The sequence below is a fragment of the Eumetopias jubatus genome, unplaced genomic scaffold, assembly GCF_037043125.1.
Source record: "Eumetopias jubatus isolate StellerSeaLion01/CBP00866 unplaced genomic scaffold, mEumJub1_p1.0 scaffold_15, whole genome shotgun sequence".
Classification (NCBI taxonomy): Eukaryota; Metazoa; Chordata; class Mammalia; order Carnivora; family Otariidae; genus Eumetopias; species Eumetopias jubatus.
Window position 1 is genome coordinate 74,470,269 of NW_028274821.1, and position 15,341 is coordinate 74,485,609.

The 15,341-nt window shown below is 42.7% G+C and overlaps 2 protein-coding genes across 3 annotated transcripts in view; one reads left to right on the forward strand and one right to left on the reverse strand.

The window, feature by feature from the left end:
• FKBP15 (FKBP prolyl isomerase family member 15) overlaps window positions 1-3,131 on the reverse strand; it is a 66,863-nt gene extending 63,732 nt beyond the window's left edge. For both annotated transcript variants that reach the window (XR_003610045.2, XM_028107695.2), the window contains exon 1: window positions 2,963-3,131. Coding sequence is in view for 1 of the 2 variants with exons in the window: in XM_028107695.2 (XP_027963496.2) it covers window positions 2,963-3,015 (53 nt within the window). In the remaining variant the exon portion in view is untranslated. The remainder of the gene's footprint in view (window positions 1-2,962) is intronic.
• Window positions 3,132-3,336: 205 nt separating this feature from the next.
• Window positions 3,337-15,341, forward strand: part of SLC31A1 (solute carrier family 31 member 1) — a 35,384-nt gene continuing 23,379 nt past the window's right edge. The window contains exon 1 of the mRNA XM_028107893.2: window positions 3,337-3,462. The gene's annotated coding sequence lies outside the window, so the exon portion shown is untranslated. The remainder of the gene's footprint in view (window positions 3,463-15,341) is intronic.

Consider the following 15,341-nt stretch of genomic DNA (forward strand, 5'->3'; position numbering starts at 1 on the left):
TCGAGTCCCACATCAGGCTCCCTGCTCGGCAGGGAGTCTGCTTCTCCCTCTGACCCTCTGCCCTCTCGTGCTCTCTATCTCTCTCATTCTCTCTCTCTCAAATAAATAAATAAATAAATAAATCTTAAAAAAAAAAAATAAAGGAACTCTTGGAGGTACTTTACAACATTGAAAACTCAAATGATAAAATGTCAGAAGCTGATCCAAACTTAGAAATATGACAATTTGCCAAGGTATAGAAGAAATATTCAATCCACATAAGATGTACAAAGGGAAGGCAAGCACCCTTGACTTTTTTTCTTGATAAGTTTTTTTTTAAGATCTTATTTTTATAATTAGAAAGAGACCTCCTGTGCACAAGCCACATGAGCCAGGGGAAGGGGCAGAGGGAGAGGGAGAAGCAGACCCCCGCTGAGCAGGAAGCCTAACAAAGGGGTCAATCCCAGGACCCAGAGATCATGACCAGAGCTGAAGGCAGGTGCTTAGCTGACTGAGCCACCCAAGCACCCCTCTTGACAAGTTTTTAAAAACAGAAATAAGGGACACCTGAGTGGCTTAGTCGGTTAAGCATCTGCCTTTGGCTCTGGTCATGATCCCTGCATCCTGGGATGGAGTCCCACCCACATCGGCTCCTTGCTCAGTGGGGAGTCTGCTTCTCCCTCTGCCTGCCGCTCCCCCTGTTTGTGATCTCTCTGATAAATAAATTTAAAAAATTTTTTTTAATTTTATTTATTTATTTGACACAGAGAGAGAGAGTGCGAGAGAGGGAACACAAGCAGGGGGAGTGAGAGAGGGAGAAGCAGGCTTCCCGCTGAGCAGGGAGCCCAATGCAGGGCTCGACCCCAAGACCCTGGGATCACGACCTGAGCTGAAGGCAGATGCTTAACGACTGAGCCACCCAGGCGCCCCATAAATAAAAAAAAAATCTTAAAAAAAAACAGAAATAAAATACTAATTCTCAAGGTACAGTTTGTTTCAACCAAAATTTTTAAAGACCATGAAACAACTGTAATCTTTCCCATTAATTATTAAGCTTGCTTTGTACAGTTTCATCTTGCATGGCCACATTTGCAGCAACTCACTACCATACAGTGAGTTCTGCCTGTATTTGGTTCCGATTTCTCTACATCTTTACCAGCATATTATTGTCTTTTTGATAATAGCCATTCTAGTGGGTGTGAAGTGGTATCTCTTCGGCTTTGATTTGCATTTCCCTAATAACTAATGATGTTGAGCATCTTCTTATGTACTTACTGGCAACTTGTACACCTTCTTTGGAGAAGTATTTATTCAAATCTTTTGCGCATTTTATTCTATTTTTTTTTAAGATTTTATTTATTTATTTGACAGAGAGAGAGACAGCAAGAGAGGGAACACAAGCACGGGGAGTGGCAAAGGGAGAAGCAGGCTTCCCTCTGAGCCGGGAGCCCGATGTGGGGCTCGATTCCAGGACCCTGGGATCATGACCTGAGCCGAAGGCAGACGCTTACCCAACTGAGCTACCCAGGCGCCCCACTTTTGCTCATTTTAAATTGGGTTCATCTCTTTATTTTTCACCTGAATCTATTTGCTAGCTCATCAGATTTTTTTTTTTTAAATAGGTGAGTTAAGCCTAAATCAAAAAGGTGACTACACAGTCAACAGCAACAGGCTGGACTATGTGGAAATTTTAGTGAATGTTTTGGGTGGAATAGGGGAAAAAGGAACCAAAGCATAGCTTAACTCCAAAATAACTGAGCAACATAAAGAACCCAAAGCGGAACTCAGTGGATATAGACCATCTAAAGTGAGAGCAGGGGTGGAACAGAGTGGTAAGGGTGAAAAAAGGACTTAAGGGTAGGTAATATACAGCCAGTCACAGTGTAAGTCAAAAGATCCTATTCAAGATCAAAAGAGAGCTGATGTCATTTTATGGTCATTCTTGTACTGAACTCTCCAACAGAAGCAACTTGAGAGCAGGGACAGCAGCTTAATAATTTTTGTAACCTCTCAGCAGTAAGATGAGGAATGTATGTTGGTGTATTCATCACTCCTCTGTACATTCTTAAGATTTGTTAAACATATGTTCAAAGAAAGGCCTCTGTAAGGATCGGGACTGGTAGCTCACTTTCAAAGGAGTCAAGCTGTCAAAGGAGTCAAGCTGTCTACTGACACAACATGAGGGAAAAGGCGAAACTGATTATGGGAAGAGACAAAACCCTGACTCCTGAAGTCTTGCACCCCAGGCTAGTATATATAATGACTGGGGGCAAGGGATAGTGACTGCAGTCTCTTACATTGGCCTTGAGCTTTAAAGTGCAATTTCACAGCTATTATTCATTCAACAGGCACTTCCGGAGCACACACGACATACTGTGCTGAGCGCTAGACACAGATGAACAAACAGCAAAAGCAAGTCCCTGTTCTGTCAGGGTTCATAATCCAGTAGGTTCGGTGTTGCAAGGATAGAGGTAATCAGCCTAGCTGTGGGAATAAGGAAGAGAAAGCAATGCATTCTGCCTGGGTCTGCGGGAGGAGGGAAAGCACCAAAAGGTGACATCCGGGCTGGGCCTTGAAAGATGCGGGAGCGACCCACAAGGGCCAATTCTGAAGTGTCACTGCTTTGTCCACAGGGAAGAGAAAGTCTCCTATCAGCCCCAGCTGACTCCTATAAAAACTCTGGAGGCAGATGTTCTCATCAGTAATCACCTCCATTTCACAGAAGGAGAAACTGACCCACAAGGCAAAAGGCGAAGCCCAGGGCCAGGCTGAGTGACAGGGGACATGCCAGGTCCAGAATCGAGGTGGACAGACACGGCACAGTTTCGAGCTCTGCCCGGACTCTGAAACCTGTAGAGCACCGGAATGTGGCAGGGGTCCGGACCCGGAAGTTGGAAAGAAGTCTAACATGAGAGCGACCCCTCCAACCATTTGCCCAGTTCTCTCAGTTACGCCCTCTGTCCCACGCTTCTCAGTCACTCACCCGCCGCTAGGCGAAAGGAAGTCGGTGTCGTCTTCGTCTCCCGCACCGAACATCGCGGTGCCTTTCGCCCAGCCGCAGGGGGAAAACAAGAGTGTTTTCGGGCCTTTCACCGCCGAGGTCGTGAAATGCCGCGGCGGCGTGCTGCTTTCCGGCAGGACGAACTCTCGCAAGGTGGCTCGGCTGGGAGGGGTCTAGACTCTGGAGAAGGTGGGGGGAAAGGCAAATGGCAGGACCTGGCGGGCACGCGCGCCCGTGACGTAAGGCTTCTCCAGCCTGCAGAGGCAGTGAAATCCGAGGGAGCTCCGAAATCCTGCGCAAGGATTGGCCGACGAGGCGGGGGGCGGGGCAGGGGCGGGGCAGGGGCGGGAATCCGCGGCCTCGGTGGCGGTCGTGGACACGTCGAGCCCGGCAGAAGTGGAGGGGGCTTCCAAAGAGTCGTGGGGTGGTGACGGGTTAAGGTTCTAAGAGGGAGGTGCTGGTGGCGAGACTCGATCTGGAAGGTAAGCACCCACCGCCCCTCCCACACCCCTGGCATGGGCACAGTCCTTTCTCCCCCGGGACAAGGACCCTCCACGCGACTCTTCTCCGCTCTGCGAAAGGAGAAAGGGCCCCGGACTGGCAGTCTGGAGAACTGAGCTTTCGGCCGGGCCCCTACAGTGACATAGCTAGAGTGACCTTGGGGCTGGGTGTTCGATGCCTCACTTTCCCCGTCTATAAAACGGGCCTGTCGTCCCTCTCGCTTGTCCCCTGTGGCCGACCTCGCTATTTATTCAACGGGCTCTTTGTCCAGTGTTTCTCTGTGCCGGCTGGTCAAGAAGCTTTTAGACCTCAGAGGTCATCCAATTCAATCCCAGTCTCCTCATAATCCCAGAATTTGCAATAGGGAAACGAAGTAATATAGCACTTGGATGACTAGTCCGAAGTCACAGAGTAAAGGGCAGACTGGAGCTGGATCCCTAGTCTCTTGATTCAGGACTTAGGAAGCTGATAGGTGAACAAGAACCTTATCAACTCTTAAACACTGTGCGTCCTTCCATAGTGGTTATTGCTAGACTGTGGCATAAATCTGGAGAGAATTCCCCTCCCTATGCAGATGAGGTGCAGAAGAGCTGGGATATTCTGGGGGTGAGTGATGGCAAAGAGAAAACTTTAGAAGGGAAAATCCCCAGTCCCAATCTTGGTCTGGGTTTTGCATAGTCTTCTTGCCACAGACCTAAGTCAACATCAGTTGTTGGGGACTTCTCTGTCTCCAGTTTCCACCTTCTCTGTATCTTATATAAGTATTTCTTTGGTTAACCTGGTATAATTCTTGAAACAATCTCTGGGTAAGCTTGGTTTAGCCAAGGTGTGGATAAGCAGATAATGTTTCACTGTAGTATCCGTTTCCATAGATCTCAACTGGAGTTGTTTCACTCGGGGCTTCTCTTGATCAGGTTAGTACAACATGTGTCCCTTACCTGGATGTTTTAGTCTGTTAACACGAAATTGAAGTGAAGTGGTTGGTAGTAATTCACCTCCTAAAGAACTTGGTACTTCCCTTGTTCTGCTTGTTATTATAGTTTGTGTGCTTGTACTAAATTGTAAGCTCCTCAAGGACAGGGACAGTTTTATTCATCTTGATGTCACCTGTGTCACAGAGCACTATGCCTTCTTGACCATAATGGATTTTTATTCTTTGTTAGACTGAGTAATGGAATTCATCCTTATTCCCATTACTTAATTTATGCTCTTGGGATTTTTTTCACGTGTGACTCAGAGAGCCTTGCAGTGGCTCTTGCCTTCCAGAAAGATAAAAATGCTATAGTAGCTGTGAAATATCAGGGTTGCTTCGTCTCTTTTGTTAGTTGAAGATGATTTTACTATTGTTTAAAGCTCTAGGGGAGGGCGCCTGGGTGGCTCAGTCGTTAAGCGTCTGCCTTCAGCTCTGGGTCATGTGGAGTCCTGCATCGGGCTTCCTGCTTGGCGGGAAGCCTGCTTCTCCCTCTCCCACTCCCCCTGCTTGTGTTCCTGCTCTCACTCTCTCTGTCTCTGTCAAATAAATAAATAAAATCTTTAAAAATAAATAAATAAAGCTCTAGGGGAAGCGGAAGAGGGGGATAGAATAGCTGGAAATAGTACATGTAACTCTGATTTTTGTTAGTAAAGTATTTCTCTGTTAAACTGAGAGACAGGGCGGTTGTCTGCTTCCTGTGTCCATTTTACAGATTAAGATGGTTAAAGCAGTGAAGGCTGACAGTGTGAAAACAGTCATGCAACTGGAATCTAAGCACTAGAACTGGAATCCTTTGCGGTAGAATATGAATATGAACTTAGAATATGAACTTGGCTATCTCTCAGGGAGAGAGAGAATGAACTGCCTAAGTGACATCACTTTTTCTAACCCCTTTCCCCAATACTGGCCATCGTCATTCCAGCACTGAAACATCTGAATAGTACCTTTTTAAAAATGCTAAAAGATCATTTGAGTGCTTATCCTGAATTCTTGAGTTGGGGATGTTTTCATCTAGTGTATTTAAGTAGCCTTTTTAGATAGGCAGGCACGTAAAATCTGGATCAGCATTTTTGGCAATTGGGACACCACAAATATGCATGCCCAGGTCACCACTGTGGGAACACAGCTGCTAGTTCTGATCGGCAGTATGAGAAAGGGAAAGACAGTGGTGAGGCTTCCTCAGTCGTGCAGGATTTGAACTGCAGGATTAGGTACATCTAAAAAACCACTGTCTGGGGCACCTGGGTGGCTCAGTCGTTAAAGTGTCTGCATTCCGCTCAGGTCATGATCACAGGCTCCTGGGATCGATTGGGCTCCCTGCTCAGTGGGAAGCCGGCTTCTCCTTCTCCTACTCCCTCCCCCTGCTTGTGTTCCCTCTCTCGCTGTGTCTCTTCTCTATCAAATAAATAAACAAAATCTTAAAAAAAAAAAAGATAAAAAGCCACTGTCGGGGTGCCTGGGTGGCTCAGTTGGTTAAGCATCTGACTCTTGATTTCAGCACAGGTCATGATCTCAGGCTCCATGCTCAGGGGGAAGTCTGCTTGAGATTCCCTCCCTCCGCCTCTGCCTCTGCCCCTCCCTCCACTCGTGCTCTCTCTCTCTTTCTGTCTAAAAAGTAAATAAATAAACACATACATAAATAAATTTTTAAAAATGGAAAAAAGTTTTTAAACAAATAAGTAAAAAGGCACTGTCTTCCTGAATTAGAATATTGGACCAGGAATCAGGAAATCTGAATTACCATCCCAGCCCTTCTAACTCGCACTGAGCTCAGGCCAGGCTTCCTAAACACTTTGTAAAAGGAGTGGTTTATACCTGGGTATCTATTAAGTACTGCTGGGAATACAGAGATAAGGAAAGCACAGTCCTGATCTCAAGTTTGAGTTAAGCATTTTTGTTTGTTTTGCTTAAATACACAGTTTTTAAATGTATTTATAAATTATTTTATATTTAAATAAATATAAAGATTACCCAAGATTAACCAGTAAGTGGCAATTTTAACAATTCCTTTCAAATTATCAGCAATTTTGGGGGCACTGGGTGGCTCAGTCGGTTAATCATCTGCCTTCAGCTCAGGTCATGATCTCAGGGTCCTGGGATCGAGCCCCCATCGGGCCTCTGCTCCCAGGGAGTTTGCTTCTCCCTCCCCTCTGCCTGCCACTCCCCCCGCTTGTGCATGCACATGCTCTCTCTCTCTCTCTGTCAAATAATTTTAAAAAAAATTATCAGCAATTTTGCTGTAGAGATGATAATTTTTATATACAGGTATACCCATACTAATCTGTACTAGTGAATGCATTGTAAATATTAAACTATAATTAAAGTTTAAAGTCATAACCAGGTGAGATGATAGGTGTGGTGATAGCAATATGAATTGAATATAGGTTTGGGGGAGCTGGTATAGTGTTCTTTCTGTTCAGTCACTGAAAACAGAAGAATGTCAGAACACAATTCACGAAATAACTGAAAACCTATGTGTAAGGCACTGCTGGGTGTTGCCTGGAATAGGAAAATGAGCAAGTCATTGTTCTTGTCCTCAAAGTGCTTATATTTGAGCAGTAGGGCTAGTTGAAGTATACGAATAATTATACTAGAAGACACAGCAAAGTCAGTCCCATAAGTAGAAATTAATTATTGTAGGTTTTCAAAGGAAGAAGAGATTATATCTAGTTTGAAAGAGTATGTGTGGTTAGATAATAGGCTTTGAGGAAGAGTGGGATTCCAGATGGAAATGAGGAAGTACGGTTCTCCAGGTTGAGGGGGTGGCTTTGGCAAAGGCACAAAGACAGGCGAGATGGCACAAATTTCTTATACGACGAGAGTTACCCTCTTATTTGATGCAATTAGGGCCAACAGTTGGCCAACTAAAAAAATAAAGTTTTTTTTTTTTAATATGAGAGAGAGAGAATGAGGTAGAGAGAGCATGAGAGGGCAGAGGGTCCAAGGGAGAAGCAGACTCCCCGCTGAGCAGGGAGCCCGATGCAGGACTCGATTCTGGGACTCCAGGACCATGACCTGAGCTGAAGGCAGTCGCCCAACCAACTGAGCCACCCAGGCGCCCTAAAAAAAATAAGTTAAAACAGAGAGTCCTACAGATATTAGTTACACACAGACCTTAACCATTTGATCTTAACTTAAAGTATAAACATCTTTTTGCCATTCTTTAAAATAAGCCCTTTTCTTGGGCTGTGGACCCCAGGAATCTATAAACTACAGCATGAGGGCCAAGCCTTGTCCTAGCCTTCTGCCTGTTTCTGTAAATAGTTTTATTGGAACACAGCCATGCTCATTTGTTGACATATTATTTATGGCTACTACTCTGATGTACAAGGTAGAGTTGAGTAGTTGTATGTATCTGTGTGACTCATTTTTATCTAGTCTTTCCAAAGCTTTCAACTTGGTTTTCATGGAAACAACTACCAGACAGTCCATGATAGTATAGTAGCTAAATTCTTAAGCTCTGAGCCAAATTGTTTTGCCATTATTAGTTATACAGGTCTTGGGCACGTTGCTCAGTTTTCTCCTTTGGAAAATAGGGACAGTGATAGTACCTAGTTTCTAGGGTTCTTGTGAAGATTATAGGAGTCAGTTCATGTAAAGCACTCAGAACAGCGTCTGGCAAGTAGCAAGTACTCAATATTAGCTGCTGCTGTTTTCCTCTTGTCACTTATGCTTAATTGCTTTATATAATACTTTATTAAATTATACTCTTCCATTAATAAGCACACTGGCATAAGTTGATTTATGAATAAACCTACCTGACACTTGATTAAGGACACAGCTTCCCTGAGGGAGAGAAAAAAGTGTTGATCCCATAATATTAGAGACTAGCCTAGTTAGTATGTTATCATTTAAGTCAGGTAAGAGAATTCTGTGGGATCATTTGCTCAGAGTATAAGACAACAGAACACATAGGGAAGTAGTGGATTAAAATTGAAAAGGAGACCAGAGCCATATTTGTCTAACACCTTGAAAGCCAAGGGGATAAGTGTGTACTTAGCCATGTAGGAAATGGGATTATTTATTCTAAAGGACATGATTGATATGAAAAAATTCAAGTGGTTTAGGAGTATATGACGAAAAAGTAAAAGCTTCCCATGTAAGTATCTGCTTCATTTTCTTTCTTTCTTTCTTTCTTTCTTTCTTTCTTTTTTTTAGTTTTATGTTTAAGTAATCTTCACACCCAGCGTGGGGCTCCAACTCACAACCCCAAGACCAAGAGTCACATTCTCCACTGACTGAGCCAGCCAGGCGCACCTTCACTTCATTTTCCTAGTAGTCCTTAGAATGGGGAGTTGTTGTGAGGATTGAATGAGATAAGGCATGGTAAACACTACTTGTGAAACAGGTATTAGCCCTTAAAAACTTCAATCCAGTTTTTCTTTGGATTATAATCTCAATTTTGAATTGAGAAAAAAAGGTTCTAGGCTGAATGGGAATAAAACAATTTATGCCATACTCTGCGGAGTGTCTGAACTTTTGAGTCTTTACCCCTCCTACTTCCAGCTGGGCTCTGCTGTGGATTCCTCTTTGTGCCTTCCTCACCAGAAGTGCTACAAAAGAAGAGATGGCATTATTATCACTGGAAAAGCAAGTGTTTACAATGACACGACGACTTTAACTAGTGCAAGATGTCAGATAAGTCAGTCACCAGGCATCCCCCAGATACCTCTGCCGTTTAAAGTTGGCAAGCCAGGGGGCATCTGGGTGGCTCAGCTGGTAAAGCAGCACAGATCTTGATCTCAGGGTCATGAGTTCGAGCCCTGTGGTGGGCTCCTTGAGCCCACTTTAAAAAAAAAAAAAAAGTTGGCAAGCCAGGAATGACTGGGGGGAAAGAGGGGAGAAGACAGGGCAGGTTGTTGATGCGGGTACTCCCACATGCAGCTTTTAACATAATATAGCCTTTTAGAAAATCAAAAAGTTTTCTGTAGTTTGCTATGAGAAGTCATCAGGAGTCTGATACTTAATACATTAAAATGAACCTTTTATGCCAAAAGAAAGCTTACAGTAGGGACTGGGAAGGAAATGCTTTTGAAGTTCCATGCTTTGAGTGATAGCATTTCAGATTTTGGTAATATCCCCAAGCAGAGGAGGGGCCCATCCTTAGGAACGCAAAGCGCTGCGGAAAAGGAAAGGGTTGAGAAGGGTCCACCCTACCTCTTCCTTTACACAAAGGCCCTAGGCTTTTGTATACAACCCTCTTTTGTAGGTTGAGAACATTATGCAGTATAGGGTAATGAGATGGAAACCTATTACAAGGAGAAATGATTTGGAGGGAATCTATACATTATAGAGAGCAAATCTAGCAACCAGTGAAATGTTAGAGGACCTTTTCAGCCAGGTTGAGTCTTTCTCTAAATAAGTAGTAGAGGTGTTAATGAGACTGTGCTGAGTGTTGACACAATTTTGAAGCAGTTTAGAGCACCTAGAACTTAGTCTCTTGGTTTTCAAAATCAAAGGCAAAGGCATGCTGCTAACTATGTACCCACAGGCCCCCATTTCTCTCTCCTACCTTTTTCCCCCCTACCTTTTCAGATGACTTTTTATCAGCTCCCACACAACCCTGTGCATGATCTATATCTTAGTACATCTTATACTGTTTTTCATTATTTGTATGTATCCCTTCTCCAGACTGGGCTTCTTGAGCGTAGGGGTTCATCACAGTTCCATCATTCCATAGGTACACAGTACATTTGGGTGAATGAATGAAGAGAGTGAGTTCCTCAGGGTCACAAAGATAGTAAGTCCCAAAAGCCCGATCTAGAATCCAGGCTTCTGATTCCTAGCCCAGACTTTTGCACACACTGTGCAACCGCAATCTGAGGTATTAAACAACTTTTCTCATTTTTGTGTACATTCTTTCAGTGCATTTTTATTAAATCATCCTTTGTTAATTAAAGGGAGGGAGGCGGGGCGCCTGGGTGGCTCAGTCACTTAAGCATCAGACTCTTGATTTCGGCTGAGGTCATGATCTCAGGGTTATGAGATCGAGCCCCATGTTGTGCCCAAGCTGGGTAGGGAGTCTACTTGAGATTCTCTCTCTCTCCCTCTTCCTCTGCCCCTCCACCTGCGTGTGCACACTCTCTCAAATAAATAAATAAATCTTTTTTTAAAAGGGGGGAGGGAGGAGTAAAATAGCAGTTAAAATGTTTTCTAGTTTCTGCCTCACACCAAAATAATTCCCAGCATTCACAGGCAAACGAATAACATTATGATCTAGATGATTAAAATCCTGTATAATGTAACTAAAGGAGAATTTAGGGACACCTGGCTGGCTCAGTTGGTAGAGCATGCAACTCTTGATCTCAGGGTCGTGAGTTCAAACCCTACATTGGCGTGGAGCCTACTTTAAAAAAAAAAAGGAAATTTTCAGCAAGGGGAACCTTTGTCTGCCTTTGATTATAACAGGAAGGCAGTTAAAGCAATGCTTTGCTGAGGTATGCTTAATCTGATTAGCTTGTTTTCTTTAAATCAAACTGTAAGAGGCTGTATACTTTAAGTGACATGAAAGTGAGCCCTATGTGTGACTTGGACATCTCCTTTCAGAGATTAATTGTGTCATCTAATGAGTAAGCAAACCATTACTAATTATATTTCATCCTTACTGTACCTTAGAATTAGAAAGTATTTTGACATATTTGATCCTTACAACCCTATGATACTGACAGAGTGCAGGTATTTTTATATCCATTTTGCAGTAAAGAAACTAGTACTTGTTGGTTTAAGTGATTTGCTTAATGTCATGTGGCTAATATATGGCACTTGTGTCTATAGCTCAGGGCCTCTCATGTCTAGTCCAGTGTTGTTTTCTACTTTTCTCACACTGTCTACAAAACACTGAAATCTACAAAAATCACACTAAAGCACTCGTGGTTAGCATGTTGGAAATGTATCAAGACTACAAAAGGATCCAGTAAGAGGGTACAAAAGAGTGTATCTTGTGATTGTTGGATTTCAGGATATGGCTTAGCCAACAACAAAGGTATGGGAGAAATGGAGTATAGTAGCTGGGAGATCCACTCCCCCATTGGACTTAGGCCCTTCTATCATTGCATAACTAAAAGACCTTTTCAGTTTGTTTGCTTGACATATCAAATTTGAGTTGTCCTATTCAAACTAGGCAAATAAAAGCTTTGCTAAAGGCCTTTGTGAAGAATGTAGTTGTATACTTGATCTTCTTTGTACAGAAAGGTGAGAGTGGGCAAGAGAAACAGGAACTTCTGTGTTATTTGTCACTAAAACAGGATATGTAAAGCTCAGAAATCCCTCCTGCTTAGCTGCTTCCCAGCAAACCATCTGGAGAAATGGGAGGTTTGGGGTAAGTGGTTAGACTACTGTTACAGAAGCCTTATATGAAAAGTAGATGTTATGGGTTCAGTTGACTAAAGAGTATGTTAATGCCATTGTTTAATAATGTGGGCCTCAGTTTCTTCACCTGTAAAATAGGGGAGTTGTATTTGATAATGTAATTTTTTAAAGTAAGAAATATATTCACATGGTTCACAATTCAAAAAAGATACAAAAGGATATTTAGTGAAAAATGTTCCTTCTGCTCCCACCCCGCATCTGACCAGTTCCCCTCCTAGGGATCACAGTGTTACCTCTTTCTTATGCCCTGACCCCTAGAGATAGTATAGGTGTTTATAAATAATATGTGTATACTTTTGACCCTATTGAATTTTTTTTTACAAATGCTAGCACACAGTACACCTGCTTTTTTTCATCTCAGAACTTGGAGATCATTCTATATAAGTATGTAAAGAGTTTCCTCATTCTTATTTATGGTTGCAAAGTATTCCATTTTATGGAAATATGATAATTTATTTAATCCATGCCCAATCAGTGAATATTTATGTTGTATTTTCAATATTTTGCTATCACAGACAGTCCTGTGACAAATAACTTTGTTCATATAACATTTGACATATGTCAATGTATCTTAAGGATAGATATATCTGATCTTTGAACAACATGGGTTTGAACTGTGTGAGTCCACTTATAGGCGGATTTTTTACAGTACAGCACTGTAAATGTATTTTCTCTTCTTTATGATCTTAATAACATTTTATTTTCTCTAGCTTACTTTTTTTTTAAGAGTTTATTTATTTATTTTTGAGAGAGTGAGCGAGCACAAGTACCAGCAGGGAGAGAGTCAGAGGGAGAAGCAGGCTCCCCACTGAGCAGGGAGCCCAATGCAGGACTCGATCCCAGGACCCTGAGATCATGCCCTGAGCCGAAGGTGGATGCTTAACTGACTGAGCCACCCAGGTGTCCCTCTAGCTTACTTTATTGTAAGGATAGAGCATATAATACATATAAGATACAAAGCACGTTAATCGACTATGTCATCAGCAAGGTTTCTGGTCAACAGTCGGCTTAACAGTAGTTAAGTTTTAGGGAGTCAAAAGTTCTACACAGATTTTTGACTGCTTGGAGCTCGGTTCCCCAACCCCTGTGTTGTTCAACGGTCAGCTGTATTTAGAGGTGGAATTACTGGCTCAAAGGGTATGTACATCAGACGGATAATTAAACACTCTTCTAGTTCTGGTATTCTATGAGATTTTAAATGTGAATGAACAGCAAGAAATGAGAAGGTATCATTTTCTTGAAACATCTTAATCTTTAAAATTTATTTGAGAGAATGAGAGTGTGTGGGAGGGGCAGAGGGAGAAGGAGAGAGAATCTCAAGGAGACGCCCCGCTGAGTGCAGAGCCTGACATAGGGCTCGACCCCATGACCCTGAGATCAAAACCTGAGCCAAAATCAAGAGTAAGACACTTAACCTACTGAGCCCCCCAGGCACCCCTGAAACATCTTCATTTTTATCTCTTGTTATTCGGAAACTACATCTTAAGTAAGGGCCAAGTATAGGCAAACTCACCAAAATGCTGTTGAATTGCAGATTTGACAAGTCACCTACTACGTCACTATCCTGTAGATGTTTCTAGTGCTGTTCAGTGTGCTATTACTCAGGAGTTAATTTGTAAGGTGAATGGTATAAATTCAGGACAAAGTGGGACTGGCTCCTAACTACTTTTACCAGTACTTATCACATAGAGGATTCAGTCCATCCATGTAGGGAATAAAAGTGGAAAAATCAAGAAAAAGAGCATAACTTAGATGTCTGTTTGTGTGTGTCTTTCACTGGCTTCCCAGGTTTTTGACGATGGTGGAATGTGATGGTTTTGTGAAATGAGTGGTACCACAACAATCAGATGTCTTTCTGAGGAGCTAGGGACCACAAAGCAGATCAGAATTCTGTCATCCCCTCGTACCTCTTGACCAGACCTACTAACCTTCCTTCCTTCCGTTTCTCACCTCCATCATTCTCTCTCTAGGTGCCTTAAGCCATTCGTGAAATTTGTTCTGTAGATAGCTTTCAATCAGAGCCTCTATCTTCTTCATCTCTAAATTTCCTCTAGCCCCTGGGGTAGAGGGTATTTAATAAATACTCGTTGAATTGAGATTGGGTAGAAGTCAGAGTGATCTGGCCTCTATTTGTCTACCCTCTCAAGGTGCCATATCTTTCCTTTTCCCGGAATAGCGTGAACACCTTCTAACCCACTCCTCTGCACACCTAATACAATGCAGGAAGGGACAAAAGGCCAAGTAAACTGCCTTCAAGAAGGGTGTGTGTGTGTGTGGGTGTGTGTGTGTGTGTAAGTAAGTGTACACTCACATTCCTTTTGGCTCCCACTGCCATTCTTTGTGCTGCAGTTAAAAATTTGGACCTCACTTACTTAGCTACATGCTAGTGGTGGCTGTGGAGTTAGACATACTCAGTAGGAATAACCCAGGAATATTCAGCTCAAAATAAACATGTATCTTTTTATTCCCACAAATCTCATGTATATGAAATCATAAAGGGAAAAGGGAAAACTAGATGAATACAAACTCTGGCTTATAAATAAAGTTGTACATTTAGAAGAGACCATTGGATTAGTGTTGACTTTTCTAATTTTAGAATAAAGAACCTTGTCTATGGGCCATGCTTTAAGCACTTAGACACTCTGTGGGATAGGAGATCGCCCGGCTCCCTTGTGCACTATAACTCCTCAAGTTACACAGATAAGAGGATGACAGGGCCTCAACGTGCAGCTTAATCTGGTAGGTCCCATCTTTTCAAATATAAACTTTAATGCCAGGCTCCCAAGGAAGATTACTTTTGGGTAGCTTAAGGTAGATGCTTCACTAGGCTTCTTTCTGCCTGTTATTTAGACAACTTGTAAAAGGGCCATAAGCTTTCTAGCAACTAACCATGAAGAGAGTTTCCTTTATTATGGTTTCAGAAATACCACAGGGTGTATGGTGCTATGTTATAACCTAGAATTAAGGGGCAGAATTAATACCCCTTCCCTACTCTTAATAAACGAGGATGTAGGGGTGGGGGGATGGGTTAGCCTGGTGATGGGTATTAAAGAGGGCACATTCTGCGTGGAGCACTGGGTGTTATGCACAAACAATGAATCATGGAACACTACATCAAAAACTAATGATGTAATGTATGGTGATTAACATAACAATAAAAAGATGAAAAAAATAAACGAGGATGTAGAAAAGATGGGATAGGCAAAAACATAATGTATCATATTTCCATTTCAAGATGGTGGGTTTTTTTTTTTAAGATTTTATTTATTGAGAGAGAGCGCATGCATGCGTGAGTTGGGGGAGAGGGACAGAAGAAGAGGGAGAAGCAGACTCCCCGCCCACCAGGGAGCTGGACTCAGGGCTCCATCTCAGGACCCTGGGCTCATGTCCTGAGCTGAGGGCAGACGCTTAACCCACTGAGCCACTCAGGTGCCCCTCAAGATGGCGTTGTGAGCAAATCCCTTTTCCTTTCCAAAATCCTAGTAAAATGACTATAGAAATCTAAACATTTTTTTTTAA